Raw genomic sequence first — 22,761 nt, 5'->3', positions numbered from 1 at the left:
TCGGGCGTTGTGGACAGCGACTCCTACAGGTCGGTTGGTGCGCCTGTGCAGTAGAATCAAGAAGCGACGGGGGCGGGGCCCCTCCAAAGCCCAGACCCCCGACGCTGAAAGATCGAGCCGCGCAGGTGAAAAGATGCGACGGCTGTTACCTCGAGTATCGGAGGGGACTCATGCTATGTATGACTTAGTCCACATTGCAGCCGGCTTGTGGGAGGCAAGAAACAACGTTCGGAGACAGGGGAGGGTTGAATTGGATGATATGAAAATTGGGATGGGAGAAAAATTGAAAATGGGAGAAAAAGTGGATAAAAAAAAGGGGATGATCCCAGATAATCCAACACTGCTGTCATTGCTAACAGCTAATGCTAGCGGACCAGGCTAGCGTATTTTCCGGATTTGCGTTAATTCTGAAAGGTACATCACTGATGCTTGTAATTAAACATAGTGAAACAACACGGCAAACGTACAAAACGTTGCTACCATGTAACGTGTCCGGTCTCTCTCTCTTCATCTTTCCTTTCCGTTCCCCCAGCTGTTAACAGACTGTTATGCTACCTGGCTAGCTAGCAGGCTGTACCCAGCATGTTAACAGACTGTTATGCTACCTGGCTAGCTAGCAGGCTGTACCCAGCATGTTAACAGACTGTTATGCTACCTGGCTAGCTAGCGAGCTGTACCCAGCATGTTAACAGACTGTTATGCTACCTGGCTAGCTAGCGGGCTGTACCCAGCATGTTAACAGACTGTTATGCTACCTGGCTAGCTAGCGGGCTGTACCCAGTATGTTAACAGACTGTTATGCTACCTGGCTAGCTAGCGGGCTGTACCCAGCATGTTAACAGACTGTTATGCTACCTGGCTAGCTAGCGGGCTGTACCCAGCATGTTAACAGACTGTTATGCTACCTAGCTAGCTAGCGAGCTGTACCCAGCATGTTAACAGACTGTTATGCTACCTGGCTAGCTAGCGGGCTGTACCCAGCATGTTAACAGACTGTTATGCTACCCTGCTAGCTAGCGGGCTGTACCCAGCATGTTAACAGACTGTTATGCTACCCTGCTAGCTAGCGGGCTGTACCCAGCATGTTAACAGACTGTTATGCTACCCTGCTAGCTAGCGGGCTGTACCCAGCATGTTAAAAGACTGTTATGCTACCCTGCTAGCTAGCGGGCTGTACCCAGCATGTTAAAAGACCGTTATGCTACCCTGCTAGCTAGCGGGCTGTACCCAGCATGCGGTTCAGTGGTGTAACAGTTAATAGGGTCCCTCTCAATACACCACACAGTGTAGTTGCCAAGGGGGAATATCTTTTTTTTGGAGCCAAAACAATATTCGCATGAACTATTTGATTTCTTTAAAATAATTTGACCACTATTGGAATATTCAAAAATCAAGGGGTGAGAGAGGCCCCCTCCTCTGTGTGGGGGTGAGAGAGAGGGGGTGAGAGAGGCCCCCTCCTCTACAGAGGGTTCTCACAGCGCTGGCAGGGCTCACTGACTGACTGTGTTGATGCAGGTCCTTGTTGCCAGCGGTGATTGCGGAGCAGAGAGGGGCTCAGGCCTGGCCTGGCGAGGTAACAACAGCACCGAGTCGAGTGGCTCCAGCAGCCACTCATTACTGACACTGAGGGCCTGTTGTGGCCCCCGAGATGTGTGCGTCTGTGTGTGCGCATGGTGTGCGTTTGTGCCAGTGAAGGGTCTCTACACACACAAGCCAATCAGTAGCGTCTAACGCAGCGCACTTAGAAGCGGTGCTCTCCTCTCCCCTGCCCCCCCCGCGGCGGTGATTAGCTAAAGGTCAACAGTCCCGGAGCAGCGATACGACCCCTGGCTCCGGGTCGTCCGCCGCTCGCTCAGATATAAGTGAGACGACCGCATATTGTGAAGACGGGCGATACAGTGGTGTAGCTTTACATACCTGTCTGTCAATCAAAGTTGTACGTGATTTAATTGATTGTTATCCATACTTGTCTAATTGTTATGATTGTATATGCTGTGTGATTGTATATGCCTTTAATTTTTTTTGCTTAACTCTGTATATTTTTTAAGTTTAAATAAAGGTTTAAAATTAAATTAAATCCAGCTGATAAGTAATTTTTATATTAGTATTACTAAGGACCAAAGGTAGCAACTGGCACGATGCGCAGATTGCAACAAAACAACAACAACAACAACATCTTAACCAGCAATTCAATGTCGTATCGAGTCTTAAATATCAAGGCAAGTGAAAACATTTGCCAGTTGACCATTACTCACACGCCGGCCATTTTGCTCCCATGTCATGCACAGGTTGGGATCCCTGAAAGCCACCGTGTGAACAGGGTCAACGGGGCGAGGCGAATTCACTTATTTCAATACCACAGTCTCTCTTCTTGATGCCCCCCCCCCAATTGTCCAGATTTTCCCCAGTTGTCAAGAAAAACAAGATCCTAAGACTCAATACTGTACACATGTATGGCAGGGCATGTTATTCAGCCAGCTTGAATATTTTTCAAGGGTAGCCATTTTGCAAAAAACAACAAAAAAAACAGCTACAGCCTTACTTTGAAATTCACTTCCTCTCAAGTAGAAAACGTTGCGGGTGTCTTGCGTTTCGTCGTCACCTGGAACAGGAACAGAGAGTGAGACACCATTAAAGGAACAGAGAGTGAGACACCATTAAAACAACAGCCCTTTCAGGCCAGGACCTCACATGTGTGGCTAGGAGTTGGAGAACTGAACATTCCATCAACAGGCGACTAGCTCATTTAAATCCAGCGTGGGGGGGGGGGGGGGGAGGGGGTATTTAATTACAGTAGTTTGTCTGTAGTTCAACTAAATCCAAATGTACATGGTGATTATAGTTTTTTTTTAAGCTAGTTTGAGGTTTAGTTCATTACTGGAAGTTTGAGAGGCTGAACGGGAAGTTTGAGAGGTTGAGCAGGATGTTTGAGAGGCTGAACAGGAAGTTTGAGAGGTTGAGCAGGATGTTTGAGAGGCTGAGCAGGAAGTTTGAGAGGCTGAACGGGAAGTTTGAGAGGCTGAACAGGATGTTTGAGAGGCTGAACAGGAAGTTTGAGAGGCTGAGCAGGAAGTTTGAGAGGCTGAACGGGAAGTTTGAGAGGCTGAACAGGATGTTTGAGAGGCTGAACAGGAAGTTTGAGAGGCTGAGCAGGAAGTTTGAGAGGCTGAGCAGGAAGTTTGAGGCTGAACAGGAAGTTTGAGAGGCTGAACGGGAAGTTTGAGAGGCTGAACAGGAAGTTTGAGAGGCTGAACAGGAAGTTTGAGAGGCTGAACAGGAAGCTTGAGAGGCTGAACGGGGACTTTGAGAAGCTGAACAGGAAGTTTGAGAGGCTGAACAGGAAGTTTGAAAGGCTAAACGGGGACTTTGAGAGGCTGAACAGGAAGTTTGAGAGAACTTTGCTTGTGTGTCATAAGTAAGAGATTCCGCTCTGACAACTACACTGACAAGCTCATTGTTCAGACCGTCGTTATGATAAAGTTATGATGAAAATGTTCATCAGTTCTGTGAAGAACCCAAATAGGATTAAAGCGATTATACTTTGTTATTACATTTCACGTGTGGATTTGATATATATATATATATATATATATATATATATATATATATATATATATATATATATATATATATATATATATATATATATAAATAGTTTGGACTACTTTTACAAACTATATTTCCCCTGAGGGTAGCTTTGCTGTAGTTCAACTCCTTCCAGTGTGAAGTAACAGGTAGCTTGTAAAACTATACTTCCAGAGTAGCTTCCGCTTACACTGAAGGTTTTCATTACACCTGAGGTTAAATGAGTCACATGATCCTAAAATGTAATTCTAGAGCAGAGCAGCTGCCAGACTCCTAGGGGTCAAACGCAGGGCAGCGACTGGAAACTAGTGTCATATTGAGGCTCAACACTAAAGACACGGAGGAGAAAGGGCTCCTGATGTCATTATTGAGGCTCAACACTAAAGACAAGGAGGTTAATCACCTGTACATTGTATATTACTGTTGCACTTTACCGTTACATTTGCACTCTGGTTGGATGCCAGACTTCTTTTTGTTGTACTGTACTTGTGCTGCATGATGACAGTACATTTTAATCTAATCTAATCAACCTAGCTGTAGACAGAAAGGTTTGATGCTCCCTCTCTCCTCTCCTGCTCTGTCCTTCATACCTTCCTTCTGTGGGTGCCGTGTCCGTCTCTCTCCTCAGTACATTAGTCCTAATCTAATTTTATATTAGGGATGAATTATTATTACAACTCACATAATTTGCCTTTTGACAGCTACTAGTCCCACGGTCAAACAAACTCAGTCTCACTCCGAGTAGTGCTGCGATTAGTAAAATAATATGCTTCAAGTTCAATCTTGAAGGTCAAACAGGCAAAAGTAAATTGCATAACAAATTAATTCCGTGGCTGTATTTCAAGTGTACATTTGGATGGTGGGCCTGATGGAAAAATACTTTGCTAAGAGCTGCACTCTTAGATGTATTACTGGGGACGGATATGATGCGCACCACTGTGTCCTGTATGGCAGGGTGGGTTGGTCCTCTCTTGCAGAAAGGCTCAACAAACACTGCTATTTGTTAATTTTTAAAGCCCTTATTGGTAAGCAACCTCTTTATATCTCTTCACTGTTAAGATTGGAATATTGGAACCTATTCGACTCTATCTAATGACGGTTCTTAGAAACCCTCAAGTATGTTCTGTTCCGATGACTGGATGGTTCTTAAGGGGTCCCCACACGGCGAGCGATTTTAGCCAGGCGACCGATTTTTTTAGCGAGCAGACAGACAGAATTGTATCGCCTTCATTGTTATGAATGAGAGAACCCACACGGCAGGAGATTCTGAAGCGACGGTCGCGCAGCTATTTCTGTCGCCTCGCTCAAAATCGCCTCGATCCTATTTTTGGAGGCGACGGCAGGCAGGACAATGAGGAAATAACATGACTTCTAAGTAGTTCTACTGGTGTATCATTTGTACACCATTAATGTATCATTCAATACATTCATTGATCAATAACCTCCGTATTATTACCATGCTACTTATGTTCATTATTATTAATGGGAACAATTTAAATAAATAACGTTAGTTTGAGAAGCTGTAGTGGCCGCTTGTCATTAACTAATAAATGAACAATGCGCCACGATGCATCTACTAGTGTTTTTATACTCGGGTAACAAAAGAAGTTGTGGATGTTGACAGAGTTTAATGTCCAGGCTGCAGCTGATGTAGTTTGTAAGGTTTATTGTCCAAAGAAAATTATGGTTGAGAACAAAACAGTTTGCGTCTTCCGTGAAAAATACACTCTCTCAGCAGCTGCATAACAATACTTGTCCAATCGTTGGTAATGAACGTATCGTAGCGATCAGGCATGCAGTAATGTCAGGAAGAATGAGGAGAGGTTGTATTCGTATATGGTGGTTTAATTCCAGCTCAATATGGGTTTTACAGGTTAATATTCCCTCGTAACGCGCAACACAGCTACCTGCTAGTGCTAGTGAAGAGCTGCTAATATGCTCACTTCACAACAACATGACGTCCGGTCCCGGCGGTCCGTCCTCCTATATCTCCCGGGGGGAAACAAGTAACCACACCCCCAGCTAGACAGAGCGACGGTCGCCTCTGGTGTGGGGGGATAAGCGATTGTCGTTGAGCAACAGGCGATCGCATCGCCAGGCGACGTCTGTCGCCCGCCGTGTGCAGACCACTTTAGGGTCCCTCAAGAATTCTATTTTGGGATTGCCGACCTCCGTAGATTTCAAATGGACAGAGGACATCGTTAGAATGTTCAGTTCACAAAGTTCATCTCAAGTTCAAGTTCAAGTTTCAAGTTTCTTTAATATTTGTCATACAGAAGTACAGAATACTTTTATACAAAATGCTTCTTACTGTTACGCTCCAGAGACTGTGCAAGACAAGATAAGTATGAAATAAAATAACATAGTAAAATTAGAAGTAAAAAAATGAGGGCACAGTGTTCAGTTTAGACATATGTACAATGTTCGATGCAGAATAGACGTAGTTACCATACAATATACAATACTGTGCAGTGTACTAATATACAATACTATATAGTGCAAGGCAGAAATGGGACGAGGTGCAATTTAGGTACAATTCACAGTAGGTGTACGAGTTGTAGTGCAAATCCTTTATCAATAAATATAAAGTGTAAAGTGTGTTTGTGTGATCTAAAGTGTGGAGAGTGGGTGCTGCAGTGTGTTGTTTGTTTGAGTGAGTGTGTGCGTGTGGGTGTGTGTGCTGTGTGCATTTGATGGTTGTATATCTCACGTTATATACATTGGTACTGTACGTCGGAGCGCGTTAGTAGTAGAACTGCGAGCGCTGCTACTCTACGACTAGGGATGGGTACCTACATTTACATTTACATTTAGTCATTTAGCTGACGCTTTTATCCAAAGCGACTTACAAGTTCTGTGCGACAAGACAGCAAGAAGGGTATAACTCTATCAGCTGAGTAACAATGTTCATCAAAGTGTTGCCGGTACTTTAGTCTCAAGAAATGTAATTTACCTACCTCAGTCGTGAAAAAAAATCCAAACTTCAAATAACTACAATTTCGACAGTTTTCGGCCTAGGTAAGCATATATTGTGCGTGTGAACGTTGACATGAAAAGAAAAAGTTTAAAAAAAAACAGTTTGAGTGCCAGCCATTAACATGGGAAAAACTGGTTAAATGCCAGCACCCACTTCAATGATAGCGTTGTGAACGCATAATCTCTCTCTCTAAATTATGGCTATGTGTCTAATCTGCCTGTCGTTTATCAATGACTTGTTTGCAGTCAACATTGTTGAAACAGATTTTTTTTTCAGGAACCTCGGGGTCATCTCGACAGCAATTTAAAATTTGACAAACAGGTCAGCGCCGTAATCAAAAACAGTTTTTACCACCTTAGACCCCTGGCGAAGACAAAGGCATACCTCTCCCAAAGTAACCTAGAGACGGTGATACATGCCTTTGTCACCACTCGCCTCGACTACTGCAATGCCCTTTACACGGGCATCGACAAATCTTGCTTCGCCGCCTCCTCACCAAAACAAAAAAACATGAACATATCAGCCCAGTTTTGGCCTCGCTCCACTGGCTGCCTGTCCGCTTTAGGATCGATTTAAAATTAGCCCTAAATGTTTTTAAATCACTAAATGGCACGGCTCCTCCCTATCTGTCCGAACTCCTGCACCGCCACACCCCCCACGATCCCTCAGATCAGCTGACCAGCTGCTACTGGTGGTGCCTAGAACTAGGCTCAAGACTAGGGGAGACAGAGCTTTCTCCACCGCAGCGCCTAGACTGTGGAACAGCCTCCCCCTCAGCGTACGGACCGCCCAGACCGTGCAGGCTTTTAAAAACCTACCTGTTCTCCTTGGCCTTCCCCCCCACTTAATCACCACTAGACCCCTGGCCCTTCTATCCTCTTTGTTTTACTGTGTCCTACCTGTTTTTATTACTTCATTGCTTTACTATGTTTTTAATGTTATATCTTGCATCATATTATTTTGTTTTTATTACTTTCATTGCTTTATTATGTTTTTTTTTTCTCTTTCATCTTTTCCCCCCTCCTTTTTCCTCCGATTTTCTCCCATCCCAATGTTAGTCGTTATGCCAATTCCCAATCCCCTTCCTGGTCGCTGCGCACTTACCCCCCACAGTCGGTCTGGGAGAGTGGAGGCTATCACGTGCTTCCTCCGACACACGTCTAGCCAATCAACCGCTTCTTTTCACCTGGCAGCGCGGACTCTCACTGAGAGGGTGTAACGTGTGGAAGGATCACACTACCCCCCTTAGATCCTATCCGCGCTGAGCAGGCGCCCCGGACCGAACTGTAGGAGTCGCTGTTTACAACGACCCGGACCCACCCCGCCAGCTTTCCCACCCTCTAATACAGCCAATTGTATTAGTGTGAACGGCCAGCCAAGCTGGTGACAACGCCGGAGCTGTGAGCTGGATTCGAACAGGCGAATCCAGTGTCTCCGGTGTTGGTGACGAACGCAATCTCCGCTACGCCACCTGACCGCCTTGCTTTATTATGTTTTTAATCTTATATCTTGCATCACATTATTTTGTTTTTATCAACTTGCCTGTGAAGCACTTTGGTGCCAGCTGCCGCTGCCTGAAAATGTGCTATATAAATAAAATTGACTTGACTTGACTTGACAGTGTAGGTTATTTTATTAGGATTAAGTGCATGACAGTAGGGTCATCTCTAGCATCAACTATATCTCTAACATCAACTATATCTCTAGTGTAGCATCAACTATATCTCTAGCATCAACTATATCTCTAGTAGGGGTGGACGGTATAAACGGTATAGAAAGTACACCGGTATGAATTTGCGCTACGGTATGCATTTTGACTATACCTTGTGACCCGTAGACTAGAGCAGCTCTTAAAGTAGCAATGACGTAACCAGCTTTTTTCTTCCCGCTAACGCTACTTGACGATTCACTCGACGTTTGCAGTGGTCGTTGCATAGCATAGTGTTTAATTGTACAGAGTCTTTCTCCACTTGCTCACGGACCTTGCCATATAGTTTTGGCATTTCAATTTGGCTAAGGAGGCTGAGAGGAGACTTGCTTTAGCGCAGCAACAGGCTAATGTTAGCCGCTAAGCTAACTAACGTTAGCCGCTAACTAACGTTCTAACGTGACTCCGCGGCACCAGTTCCATTAGTGATGAAGGGGGGGGTTATATTGACGAGGCTTGGCAACAGAGGTTCAAAGATAACTTCACATTTATTGGCTATTCGTTTCTTTATATCGCTTTAGCCATCGGGCCGCTCCCATTTCCAACTCTGTGTGTTGACAATGACATCCTGGTGTGACATCATCAACTACGGCAACTTAGGACGCTCAAACATCACGTTCTCTCGCTCTCTCTCTACGTTGTCAAACATGTACACTAAAGTTAAGTTATGTTGGAGTTGTATTGTGTTTGAGTTGTTTGAGGGAAAGAAACCTCCTGTAGTTTGTATTTCATGAAAAAAGTGTTTTTCAGAGATGGAAGTAACTTGAGAAAAGGTTTTGCATTTTTCTATTGAAGTTTTGCACAATAAATGTTATTAAAATACCTCTGTACTGTGTGAAATATGTCCCTAGTAATACAAGAGTACAGTAATAGCTGCCATACCAGTGTTTTACCCCTTCAGAAGCCTTTATATAGACATTTTAAGATAAATGAATATACCGTGATATATACCGTTACCGTCTATGCTTCAAATTATACCGTGATATACATTTGAGACCATACCGTCCAGCCCTACTCTCTAGCCTCCCGTCCTGCGGTGTGACTTACCGTTAACGTCCTGCACCCCCGCCAGAGCGCCCACCGCTGCCGCTGTCTCCCCGGCCAGGACGATCTGCCCTCCGCCCTGCAGGGTGGCCTCGGCGAGCGTCGCTACCGCAGTGAGCGGCCGCCTCGCTGCAACACACACACACACATACATGAAGGCACACACATATACATGAAAGCACACACACATACATGAAGGCACACACATATACATGAAGGCACACACATATACATGAAGGCACACACACACACATACATGAACGCATGCACACACATACATTCAACGCATGCACAACACACATACATAAATATATATAAATATAAAATATATATCAAAGAATTGTATTGAAAAAAACAGAACGAAAAAGAACTCAATATATGCAGCAATCAAATGTTGAAATGTATAAAAACAGCTATATATATCCATGGGATATCACAATATTACAATACTATCCAAATGTGCACTGGATAAAATGTATACCTTCACACTAATAAAACAAATAGTCTTATTGGCTGAGCGCGGCTGGCATTCGTGTGACATCACGTCCAGATTCACGTCTGGGGGTTATTAGAGTGAGGGGGGGGGGGCTGGGGGTTATTAGAGTGAGAGGGGCCTGGGGGTTATTAGAGTGAGGGGGGGGCTGGGGGTTATTCGAGTGAGGGGGGGGGGGGGGGCTGGGGGTTATTAGAGTGAGGGGGGCCTGGGGGTTATTAGAGTGAGGGGGGGGGGGGCTGGGGTTATTAGAGTGAGGGGAGGGGCTGGGGGTTATTAGAGTGAGGGGGGGCCTGGGGGGTTATTAGAGTGAGGGGGGGGCCTGGGGGTTATTAGAGTGAGGGGGGGGGGGCTGGGGGTAATTAGAGTGAGGGGGGCTGGGGGTTATTAGAGTGAGGGGGGGCTGGGGGTTATTAGAGTGAGGGGGGCTGGGGGTTATTAGAGTGAGGGGGGCTGGGGGTTATTAGAGTGAGGGGGGGCCTGGGGGTTATTAGAGTGAGGGGGGGGGGCTGGGGGTAATTAGAGTGAGGGGGGCTGGGGGTTATTAGAGTGAGGGGGGGCTGGGGGTTATTAGAGTGAGGGGGGGCTGGGGGTTATTAGAGTGAGGGGGGGCTGGGGGTGCAGGCTAAGCAGCTTTCCCTGGGCCTCTTATGGAGTCTGTCACGTCTCCCTGAAGACAGGTGCTGAGGTTTCTAACAAAGCTGTTCCATCAGGATGTCTCCCAGTGGAGTCAGAGCTGCCCGTCAGAACCGTCAGTTAACATTCTGCTTTCACTCCTTTCTGTTCAGTTCAATCTTCCTCTATTAGTCATCTTGCGTTACGTTTTTATAGAAGCGGCTTCTAAAAAAGAATAGTCTGTGCTTAACTTGTGATGTACAGTAGAGTAATGATATCCAGGAAGCCTTCAATATAAATAACAATACACTACGACATCAGAATATCTGAGATCTCAGTTGATAAAACACATCTTTTTACAGCAAGACAGAGAGGAGGTGGTTCTCAGTCAAGGTCAGACAGAGAGACAGAGAGAAAGAGGGAGAGAGAGAGAGATAGACAGAGAAAGAGATAGCCGGAGAGAGAGAAAGATAAAGAGAGAGAGATAAAGAGAGGGAGAGATAGACAGAAAGAGAGATTGAAAGAAAGAAAATACAGAAAGATAAAAAGAGAGGAGAAAGAAAGAAAGAAATACAGAGAAAGAGAGAAAGACACAGAAAGAGATAGAAAGACAGAGAAAGAGAGGGAGGAGAGAGAAAGACACTGACAGACAGAGAGATATATAAAGAGAAAGAGAGATTGAAAAGAAAGAAAGAGAGAGAGAAAGATAAAGAGAGGGAGAGAGAGAAAGAAAGACAGAGAAAAAGAAAGACAGAAAGAGAGATTGAAAGAAAGAAATTGACAGAAAGAGAAAGAGAGAGAGAAAGAAAGAAAGACAGAGAAAGAGAGAAAGACACAGAAAGAGAAAAAGAGAGAGGAGAGAGAAAGACACTGACAGACAGAGAAAGAGAGATATATAAAGAGAAAGAGAGATTGAAAGAAAGAAAGAGAGAGTAAAGGACAGCGAGGTGAAAAGCAACCCCCCCCATAGTGGGAATAACAGGGACATAATGTCCTGGTGATTTCTGCTGAGCAGAGCTCTCAGTGTAACTGGCCTGCAGGGAGGGGGGGGGCAGCAGGGAGGGGGGGCAGGGGCTCAGGTGGTACAGGTAACAAGCCCCCAGGGGGAAACACCGATACACAACAGAGATTAGCGCCCTGGCATCACCACAGTGAGAGAGAAGCCAACATCTCAATATCTACGACGTGCAACACAGCCTCAACTCCCAGGAAGCTCTCTAGGTGTTCCAAGGTCGACACAGCGGACACAGATTTCACAATAAAAGCACGTTATTTCACACATTAAGAGCTCAAAGGAGTCCATGCGATTTTTCTGTGTTTTTTTTTTATCTTCTTCATAGTTATTGCTTTACGTCAGGAAAAATATATGAAAAGTTGAAATAGAAAAATAAAGATGGAGAAAATAAAATACTTACAAAGGAGGTACGTTTATCTAAAATTATTCTTTATTGACTTCGTTTTACAAACGAGCATTTAACACCAGTGTTAATTTAGCCAATAAAAATGATGACTAAATATGGTCGTCAACGAAGCTTTTCCCCCTGACGTTAACGGAGATCATGTGACACTAACGTGACAATTATTCATCCAAATGTCGTTGACTAAAAACGACGACACAAAATATAGTTTGTAAAATAAAATCTTGCTAAACGTTTATTCAACATCAACACTGTTTACTTGCTATCTAACAGGAACTCGTTTGCAGACAGGAAAGTAACAAACATAATTGTCTGTACAGAACCCTTAGCCGTCGCGTGTCGCGCTAACCCTTCCAGAAGCTTTGTGGTCCGGGCTTGAACTTTCCATAAAAGTGTCTCCAATATATCCATTTAGTTAGATCCAGCACTGAATGTATCTTGTGATTATTATAAATTTTCAACAAGGACAACAACAACTATTAGCGTTAGTTATTTCCTGGTTGACGTGATGTCACACGAATGCCACGGGCTCAGCCAATAGACAATTTTTTTTTGAAAACAGATACCCATAATTTCCGATATCACATTTTAATGCCAATATCGGTAGGCCGATAATATCAGACATCCCTAGTGTGACATTTGGATAGTATTGTAATATTGTGAAAACAATTTCAATAAATTTGAATATCGTGGAAAAGTTCATATATTTCGCTGTATTGATGCAGTAATTTGTGCAAAATGAGCCCCAACCAAGTGAACATACATGAACAGAAGGCCGACATTTCTATATACATTTTATTTTCAAACTTTCTGAGATACTGAATCATCAAAATTAAAACAAATAAAGGCTTGAAATATTTCACTTTGTGTGTAACGAATACCTATCTATAATCTATGAGAGTTTCGCTTTTTGAATTGAATTACTGAAATAAAATAACTTTCCCACAATATTCTAATTTATTGAGCTGCACCTGTATAATATAGCTTATTTAAAAAAATAAAATTTACATTTCAACATTTGATTGCTGCATTCGGGCTCAGCCCTAGTTCAGTAATCTTCTGTCAACATGACTAGTAATTTACATGGTGATATTTCTGTACATCATCAGATATGAGTGTGTGTGTCCCCCCCCCACGGGCAACACTCACCTGTTCAGCGCCATGGTGACGGTGGCTCCTCCCCCTGCTCCCCCTGACCCCTCATCTACGGGCAGCACCCACCGGTTGAGGGCCATGGTGACGGTGGCCCCGGGCTGCATCTCGTGGGAGGCGGCGACGGCCGCTTCCGCCAGAGACGCTACAGCCTGAGTGGCTTCAGACTGAGTCGTCTGTATGGTCATCTCCCCCCCCTGGAGGGTCGCCCAGTTCTGTTCCACCTGGAGGGGGGGGGGAGAAAGAGAGAGAGAGAAAGAGGGGGGGATGGAAAGAGAGAGAGAGGGGGGAGGGAGGGAGAGAGAGAGAGAGAGGGAGAGATGGAGGGGGAGAGAGGGGGAGAGATAGAGAGAGGGGGGAGGGAGAGAGAGGGAGACAGAGAGAGAGGGGGGAGGGAGGGGGAGAGAGAGGGAGAGAGAGAGAGATGGAGGGGGAGAGAGAGAGAGAGGGGGGGGAGAGATAGAGAGAGGGGGGAGGGAGAGAGACAGACAGAGAGAGGGAGAGAGACAGAGAGGGAGAGAGACAGAGAGACAGAGGGAGAAACAGAGAGACAGAGTGAGAGAAAAAATGGTAAATGGTGCTTTTATCCAAAGCGCTTTACAATCTGTTCCTCACATTTGACCCATTCACTCACACATTCACACACCGACGGCGGAGGCGACCGTGCAAGGTGCCAACCTGCTCATCAGGAGCAGTTAGGGGGTTAAGTGTCTTGCTCAAGGACACTTCGACATGCGGGAGGAGCGGGAATCGAACCAGGAACATCCGGATTACCAGACGACTGCTCTACCTCCCGAGCCACTGTCGCCCCCCGACAGAAAGAGATGAAGTGGTCATAATGCAAAATAGTAAAGAGAGACAGAGAGAGAGGGAGGAGGGGATAGGGGGAGGAAGAGAGACGAGGGGGAGGCGTGGCGGATGCGGGGAAGAAAAGAGGAAGTGAGAGAGTTTAGAGAAGAGGTGAAGAGAGATGCAGGTAAAGTCAAAGAAGAGGGTGAGTGAGATGAATGAGAGAGAGAAGAGATGAAGTGGTCATGCAAAAGAGTAAACAAAGGGTGTGATGAGTAGTAGGAGGAGGTGTGGTGAGCAGGTCTATCTTACGATGATCGGCGACACGTCCGACGGTAACGCACGACACACCATCTGGGGAGGAGCCAAACAAATATGTCCATTTAAACATTTATACCATGATATAGAGTAACTGTTCTGTACATTATATAGTAACTGTTCTGTACATTATATAGAGTAACTGTTCTGTACATTATATAGTAACTGTTCTGTACATGATATAGAGTAACTGTTCTGTACATTATATAGAGTAACTGTTCTGTACATGATATAGAGTAACTGTTCTGTACATTATATAGAGTAACTGTTCTGTACATGATATAGAGTAACTGTTCTGTACATGATATAGAGTAACGGCTCTGTACATTATATAGATATATGGAGTAACTGTTCTGTACATTATATAGATATATGGGGTAACTGTTCTGTACATTATATAGATATATGGGGTAACCGTTCTGTACATTATATAGATATATGGAGTAACTGTTCTGTACATTATATAGATATATGGAGTAACTGTTCTGTCCTGAGAGTAAATAAAAAAATAAAGACATTTTAAACATGTCCAACATAGTCCTTTGTTGATCCCCTTGTGGGGAAATCCTGGCGTCATAGCAGCAAGGGGGAGGGGAGGTACAGGTATGGGCAGGGTAATAGAAGAAACACATAAATATAGGCAATACAATTTTATCTGAGAAAAATGTACAGTGTAAAGAATATAATTAACTCTGAATATAAAAATAAACAGTGTAAACAAAAGGTGCAGATGATAATATGCCCCATCGGTTATATTATACGTTACAATAAATACACACAATCGATTTTTTTTAAATCTGAATGTATACTATGAGTAAGATTAAAAGTAAACAGTATACACCAGGCGAAGTATACACAAGGTACCCTAACTGGTGGTTAAGAGTCAGACACACTTAGTGGTCAGACATTCCTAGTAGTTCTTGAGTTATGCATACATATATATATATATATATACGGTATATATGTTTACACTGTTTATTTTTCTCATATTTTTATATTCAGAAGAAATTATATTGTTTACACCGTTTATTTCCCCCCCTCATTCAGATCAAATGTAATTGCCTATATCTATGTCTTTCTACCATTACCCTGCCCATACCTGTACCTCCCCTCCCCCATGCCGCTATTACCCTGCCCATACCTGTACCTCCCCTCCCCCATGCCGCTATTACCCTGCCCATACCTGTACCTCCCCTCCCCCCATGCCGCCCGGATTTCCCGAAAAGGATCGATAAAGAACTATCTCATCACAAGGGGCCCTTGTGTAAAACAAAATAAACATTTACTTGTACATTGAAGTGAGAGAAAGAGTTGGTTTTAAGGGTCTAAACATGTTTACATGTCAACAGTTCACCACTTCAGGTGTCACATTACATCAGCTGATCACCAGCCGTCATGGCGTCCACCTGGAGCGACGATGCCGTTGCCTAGCGACTGAAACCGGATTGAAAAGGTCTCGAGGGTGTTTGCCGTCGTGTCGAGTAGGGAGGAGTTAGAGTTTTTCTAATAGTCGTGCCAGTCTCCACATTACATTTTCATGTCAGAGTCGGAAAATATATATATAATTATTACTAATATATTTATTTTTGTAAATCTTTTAAACCGGTTGATAGGCTACGATGGTGAATGGTGTCATTTTGATTTATTGTCGGTCGGCTGAGTCGATCAACGTTCTGATTATCTGAAGTGCCTATTTATGTGCAATGCCCTTTGATTTGAATGATCCATTCTATTAAAAATAATAACTGCATTTAACTGAACATTTTAACTGAATTTAAACTGAAACAGAAAACAACAAGCAATCAAACAATCGATTTTTCAAATATTCTGTCTTAACTGCTTCTGCGCCAAAATGAGTATACTTGTTATTGCCCGCCAATCTAATAACGCCAACAACGAGTTTACTCGTTTTTATGATCGTTATTTCGTTTATTCGCTATTGGCATTCATAATTCATCCAGGAAGGCTCCGGGAGCCAGCTGGACCCTGTCTGATATTTCAACGCCTCAATACCACCGCCTGGTGGATTTCGGGTGAGTTGCACTCCACTCTAAACCGGATGTGGCGCTCTGTGCATCGGGGAAAATCCTCCGGCAGAGATATCTTGTTATGTTGATCAAGACAAACACTCAAGTGCATTTGATCGCTTTCGAGACACAAGAATCAATATGCTTTCTGCGTTTATTGTGTCATCCAAACGAAAAATGGATGTAGCAGATCGACATCAAATATTGGAATTTTTTTTCTCCAGACGCATTGGCCACAGGTAAGAGGAATCTAACGTTAATTCCAGCTCGATTGTCCATTTATTTTATTGTAATCCATCTGCTCAACGTATGATGTCTTACTAAGGAAAGCCGTTACTGACAATCAAGGAATCATAAACGACCCCGCCCCCCTTTCCTTCACGCATGATGGAGCATAATGTATACCGAGCATATGCATTTGAATTTTTTAATATAGCGTGTATAGGAACGAAACGCCAATCGATTATGTATAATATGCGTCTGGGCCTATAACTCACGTTCTAGGAATTACTGCTATACACTCCAAAAACATACTTATATTCACGACGGTACTAACACAACAATGTATGAATGGAAAAATATAACGTTCCCACATCCGGAATGATAGATACCCGATGTTGAATGGGCCATAGTAATGTCGATATAGCTATAATATTTAAAAAGTTATAGCCCTGCAAAGAAGGTGAGCGACTCCATAGGCTTACAGCACTGGCAGAGAGTGGTATAAGATGGGCAAACTGCGTGGCATAGAATGTGTTAAGAACAGTAACTATTCGAAAATGATTTTAGTCAGTCATGCACATCCCTAGTGTAAAGACGCCTTTCCAAAAAAAATTTAAGGAGAAGTGGGACGACAATGTTGTTCTCCTCTCAATCAACTACTAAACCCAACACACCTCGAGAAGCATGGAGTCAGACAAGGGAAATCACTGGTTACACCTACCACATTAGTTAGTTATTAGTTACATCTAGTAAAAGTAAAAGTGAGTTTTTAGTTGGGACTTAAATGTCTCCAGCGAGGGGGCAGTTCTGATCTCCAGGGGTAGCTGGTTCCACAGCTTGGGGGCCACAGCCTTAAAAGAGCGATCGCCTCTCTTTTTTAGTCTGGTGGGGGGGGACCAGCCGAGGCTGGTTGGAGGATCTTAGCGACCTGGGTGCGTCTATTATTTTACCAACGGATTTCCAGTTCCGCGTTCGCGTTCTGCGATCTGATTGGCCACTGATGTTTCTGGTGCGATCTGATTGGCCAATGTGACATGAACAGCCTCGAACAGCAGCAAACTACCTAACGCCTAGTTTATCACTGGTTAAGCTTAGGCGACTCTTTCGAAGTTGGTTAAGGTTAGAGTTTGGAATCAGGGCTGGTGTTCTATCGCCCTGCTCTAAGACAAACTCTAACCTTAACCAACTTCGAAAGAGTGCCTAAGCTTAACCAGTGAAAGAAACAGGCGTCACACGATTGGCGCGACCAGAAACGTCAGTGGCCAATCAGAGCGCAGAACACGAACGCGGAACTGGAAATCCGTTGGTAAAAGTATTCAGGCGACCTGGGCGCCGACTAGGGGGTTATGAGCTCTGTGATGTACAGGGGTGCTGCACCCGATAGTGCCTTAAAGGCCAGGAGGAGGATTTTGAATTATTTTTCGTCGTTATGCCAATTCCCAATCCCCTTCCTGGTCGTTGCGCACTCTACCCCCTACCGTCGGTCTGGGAGGGCGGAGACTATCACATGCTTCCTCCGACACATGTGTACCCAGCCCACCACTTCTTTTCACCTGGCAGCGCGGACTCTCACTGGGAGAGTGTAACGTGTGGAAGGTCACACGACCTCTCCTAGATCCTTCCCTTGCTGTGCAGGCGCCCCGACCGAACTGTAGGAGTCGCTGTTTACAACGACCAGGACCCACCCTCTCCGGGTATCCCACCCTCTAACACTGCCAATTGTGTCTGTATGGACGGTCGGCCAAGCCGGAGGCACCACAGCCGGATTCGATCCCACTGGCTCTGTGGTGGTAGACAGACACTTAGTCCGCTGCGCTACCCGGCCGCCCAGTGAGGATTTTGAATTCTATCCTAAATGGGACTGGGAGCCAGTGTAGGGAGGCTAGCACTGGTGTAATGTGTTCTCTCTCTTTCTGGTGCCGGTAAGGAACCTATAGCTGCAGAGTGATGGACCATTTGAAGGCGGGACATGGCTGCCTGACTAATGCCGGTGTAGAGGGCATTGCAGTAGTCAAGGCGTGATGTGATGAATGCGTTTACTACTCTTTCCAGGTCGATGGGTAAAAGGATTGTTTTTAACTTTTGTGATGTTGCGGAGTTGGAAAAAGCAGGATTTTACAACGGCATTCACTTGCCGGTCGAATTTGAGCTCTGGGTCAAAAATCATGCCCAGGCTCTTGACGTGGGGCTTGAGGTGGGTGGAGAGTTGTCCTGGGCTATTGGAGTGTTTTGGTGGAGGAGGGGGGGCCAAACAAAATGATCTCTGTTAGTTCCATCTACTACCTGCCACCAGATGGTTATTAGTTCCATCTCCCACCTTCCATCAGATGGTTATTAGTTCCATCTCCCACCTTCCATCAGATGGTTATTAGTTCCATCTACCTCCTTCCACCAGATGGTTATTAGTTCCATCTCCCACCTTCCATCAGATGGTTATTAGTTCCATCTCCCACCTTCCATCAGATGGTCATTAGTTCCATCTCCCTCCTTCCATCAGATGGTTATTAGTTCCATCTACTACCTTCCATCAGATGGTTATTAGTTCCATCTACTACCTTCCATCAGATGGTTATTAGTTCCATCTACTACCTTCAATCAGATGGTTATTAGTTCCATCTCCCTCCTTCCATCAGATGGTTATTAGTTCCATCTACTACCTTCCATCAGATGGTTATTAGTTCCATCTCCCACCTTCCATCAGATGGTTATTAGTTCCATCTCCCTCCTTCCATCAGATGGTTATTAGTTCCATCTCCCACCTTCCATCAGATGGTTATTAGTTCCATCTCCCACCTTCCATCAGATGGTTATTAGTTCCATCTACTACCTTCCATCAGATGGTTATTAGTTCCATCTACTACCTTCCATCAGATGGTTATTAGTTCCATCTACCACCTTCCATCAGATGGTTATTAGTTCCATCTCCCTCCTTCCATCAGATGGTTATTAGTTCCATCTCCCTCCTTCCATCAGATGGTTATTAGTCCCATCTCCCACCTTCCATCAGATGGTTATTAGTTCCATCTACCACCTTCCATCAGATGGTTATTAGTTCCATCTCCCTCCTTCCATCAGATGGTTATTAGTTCCATCTCCCTCCTTCCATCAGATGGTTATTAGTCCCATCTCCCACCTTCCATCAGATGGTTATTAGTTCCATCTCCCACCTTCCATCAGATGGTTATTAGTTCCATCTCCCACCTTCCATCAGATGGTTATTAGTTCCATCTCCCACCTTCCATCAGATGGTTATTAGTTCCATCTACCATATTCTCTCAGATGGTCAGAAGAGCACAGAGACCAGTAGGTGATTTAGGATTCAGAATTCAGATTCAAAATCATCACTACGGATGGGAACGGATAAGAGCATGTAGAGGTGTGTGTGTTTGTTGAGGTGTGTAGAAGTCTATGTGTGTGTGTAGTAGGGGTGTAAAGGTACACGTATCCGTACCGAACCGTTCCAGTGTGTACCGTACCGTACCGAACAGCTGTGTACAGAACGAATACAACGGTATGTTAACCACTAACGACCGCCCACCGGGGGCTGTTTTTCCCCCACAATCTAATATAATTATTATAATTTATTAATTAGTAAGTCGATTATTAATTTCAATATAGAATATTCGTTGACAGCCCTACAAGTATAATTAGTTACTGCACACTACATCACCCCTGAGTGGAACATGGAAAGCCAAACTTTCCCCCACTGTACCGAAAATCCGTACCGAACCGTGACTTCAAAACCGAGGTACGTACCGAACCGTGGTTTTTGTTTACCGTTACACCCCTAGTGTGTAGGTGTGTGTTTGTGTTCTCTACCTCTCCATCAGTCACTGTGGAGTAGTTGACGTGTGCCACCGTTACGCCCGGTAATTCAGAGGCATCTGCTAAAGTGGCAACTGTATGCCCTGTGCCCACCTAAGAGAGAGAGAGATAGAGAAAGAGAAAGGAGAGTCAGAGGGAATGAGAGAGAGAGGGAATGAGAGAGAGAGAGAATGAGAGAGACCGAGAGAGAGAGGGGGAATGAGAGAGAGAGAAAGAGATAGAGAAAGAGAGACAGCGGGAATGAGGGAGATAGAGATAGGGAATGAGAGAGACAGAGAGAGAGGGGGAATGAGAGAGAGAGAGAGAGAGAGAATGAGAGAGACCGAGAGAGGGAATGAGAGAGAAAGAGAGAGAGAGAAAGAGACAGAGGGAATGAGAGAGACAGAGAGGGAATGAGAGAGATGGAGAAAGAGATAGAGATATATAGATAGAGATATAGATAGAGATAGAGATGAAAGAGATAATGACCTCAGTAATTCCAACAATCTGTCTAGTTGGTGGAAATGTGAACGGAAACAAAAGCAAACTGTTTACAAGACAACTCCTTGTAAAGTCGGATACCTTTAACTATGCTATGTATGAGGCAGGAACACATGTCACAAACAAACGCCATGTAGCCTAACGATGGAAGTACCTCATTCAATAAAGCCTACTTAACCCTTTCACTACCACACGGTTAACCCTTTCACTGACACACAACAAGGGTTAACCCTTTCACAACCACACTACAGAAGGTTAAGCCTTTCACTACCACTGTCTGTAGTGTGGTAGTGAAAGGTTAACCTTCTGTAGTGTGGTCCCCGAAGCCTGTTTTTAGGGTTTTTCGAACGGATGTTCGAACCATCGTTTTTAATTAATTAATTCAATCATTATAGGGGGGCGACTATCGGTGAAAAAGGTTGTTTCCAGTGGTGGTTGGTGAAAAATATTCACTCAGTTTCAGTAACTACAGTATATAACCAGACCTGCAAACTGATGAAAAAAGGTGATATGTTTGTAAACCAAAACCCTGTAGGGGTGTGTGTGGGCATTGTCCCACAGAGGAAAATCGTTGTGATTTTAACATGTAAACGAAGCATTCAGAGAAGAAAATAAAGGGAAAAGACAACCTGTATCCGGGTCGGACAGCACTACAATTACATTTTCATATCATAATATCATAACGCAGAAGCCAAGACAAATTTGTTTTTGCTGCCGGGAGAACATCGCCTGAATTGGAAGAGCCGTCGCGTATCTTGTGTGATTATTATACATTTTCGACGATGACGACAACAACTATTAGCGTTAGTTATTTCCTGGTTGACGTGATGTCACACGAATGCCACGGGCTCAGCCAATAGACAATTAGTTTTATTAGTGTGAACGTATACATTTTATCCAGTGCACTTTGGATAGTATTGTAATATCCCATGGATATATATAGCTGTTCTTAATTAAAAAAATATATATTTCAACATTTGATTGCTGTATTCATTTTCATTTCATTCAGGGTGTTCATCATTGTCGTCATCATGTCAGTCCCCACTCCCCAACACACTGACTCTGCTTGGGGTGGGCGCTAAATTAATCGCCCTTTCAGCTTCATATTTGAAGACGCTGATTGACTTTCGTGACTTTCAAATGATTGTAAACACAACATAGTACTGTGATATTCTGATATATATCACATTCTGATATATATTTTTTGTGTAAAATAAAAAGAAACAAAAAAAGAAAAGAAAAGCGGAGGTTCGAACCCATTCATTAAGATTCTAATGCCAACGTAAGGAACAAAGGTCTGAACGTTCGAACGTTCGGGCTCAGCCCTACGGAACAGTGCAACATAAAAGGGCTGTGCAACATGGACTTATGGGACTGGGCCACATCAAATGAACAATGTTGGCTGGGAGGGAAGGAAGGGGTTAATTACATTGTTTCTCTGATGTCTTGTCTGTCTTTGCTGTAACATGGTTGTCTCTCTGATGTCTGTCTGTATGTCTGTCTCTGATGTAACATGGTTGTCTCTCTGATGTCTGTCTGTATGTCTGTCTCTGCTGTAACATGGTTGTCTCTCTGATGTCTGTCTGTCTGTCTCTGCTGTAACATGGTTGTCTCTCTGATGTCTTGTCTGTATGTCTGTCTCTGCTGTAACATGGTTGTCTCTCTGATGTCTTGTCTGTATGTTTGTCTCTGCTGTAACATCGTTGTCTCTCTGATGTCTTGTCTGTCTGTCTCTGCTGTAACATGGTTGTCTCTCTGATGTCTTGTCTGTCTGTCTGTCTGTCTCTGCTGTAACATGGTTGTCTCTCTGATGTCTGTCTGTCTGTCTGTCTCTGCTGTAACATGGTTTTCTCTCTGATGTCTGTATGTCTGTCTCTGCTGTAACATGGTTGTCTCTCTGATGTATTGTCTGTATGTCTGTCTCTGCTGTAACATGGTTGTCTCTCTGATGTCTTGTCTGTATGTCTGTCTGTCTCTGCTATAACACGGTTGTATATCTGATGTCTGTCTCTGCTGTAACATGGTTGTCTCTCTGATGTATTGTCTGTCTCTGCTGTAACATGGTCGTCTCTCTGACGTATTGTCTGTCTCTGCTGTAACACGGTTGT

General features: G+C 44.2%; 1 protein-coding gene across 1 annotated transcript in view; it reads right to left on the bottom strand.

The window, feature by feature from the left end:
- nrf1 (nuclear respiratory factor 1) overlaps positions 1-22,761 on the bottom strand; it is a 57,050-nt gene that overhangs the window by 4,872 nt on the left and 29,417 nt on the right. Inside the window, 6 exon segments of the mRNA XM_084331163.1 lie at positions 2,543-2,602; positions 9,318-9,426; positions 9,428-9,443; positions 12,990-13,216; positions 14,094-14,135; positions 20,168-20,266. Of these exon segments, the coding sequence (XP_084187289.1) occupies positions 2,543-2,602; positions 9,318-9,426; positions 9,428-9,443; positions 12,990-13,216; positions 14,094-14,135; positions 20,168-20,266 (553 nt within the window).

This window comes from Notolepis coatsorum, assembly GCF_963971535.1.
Source record: "Notolepis coatsorum genome assembly, chromosome: 15".
Lineage (NCBI taxonomy): Eukaryota > Metazoa > Chordata > Actinopteri > Aulopiformes > Paralepididae > Notolepis > Notolepis coatsorum.
This window is presented reverse-complemented; position numbering and strand designations above follow the sequence as displayed.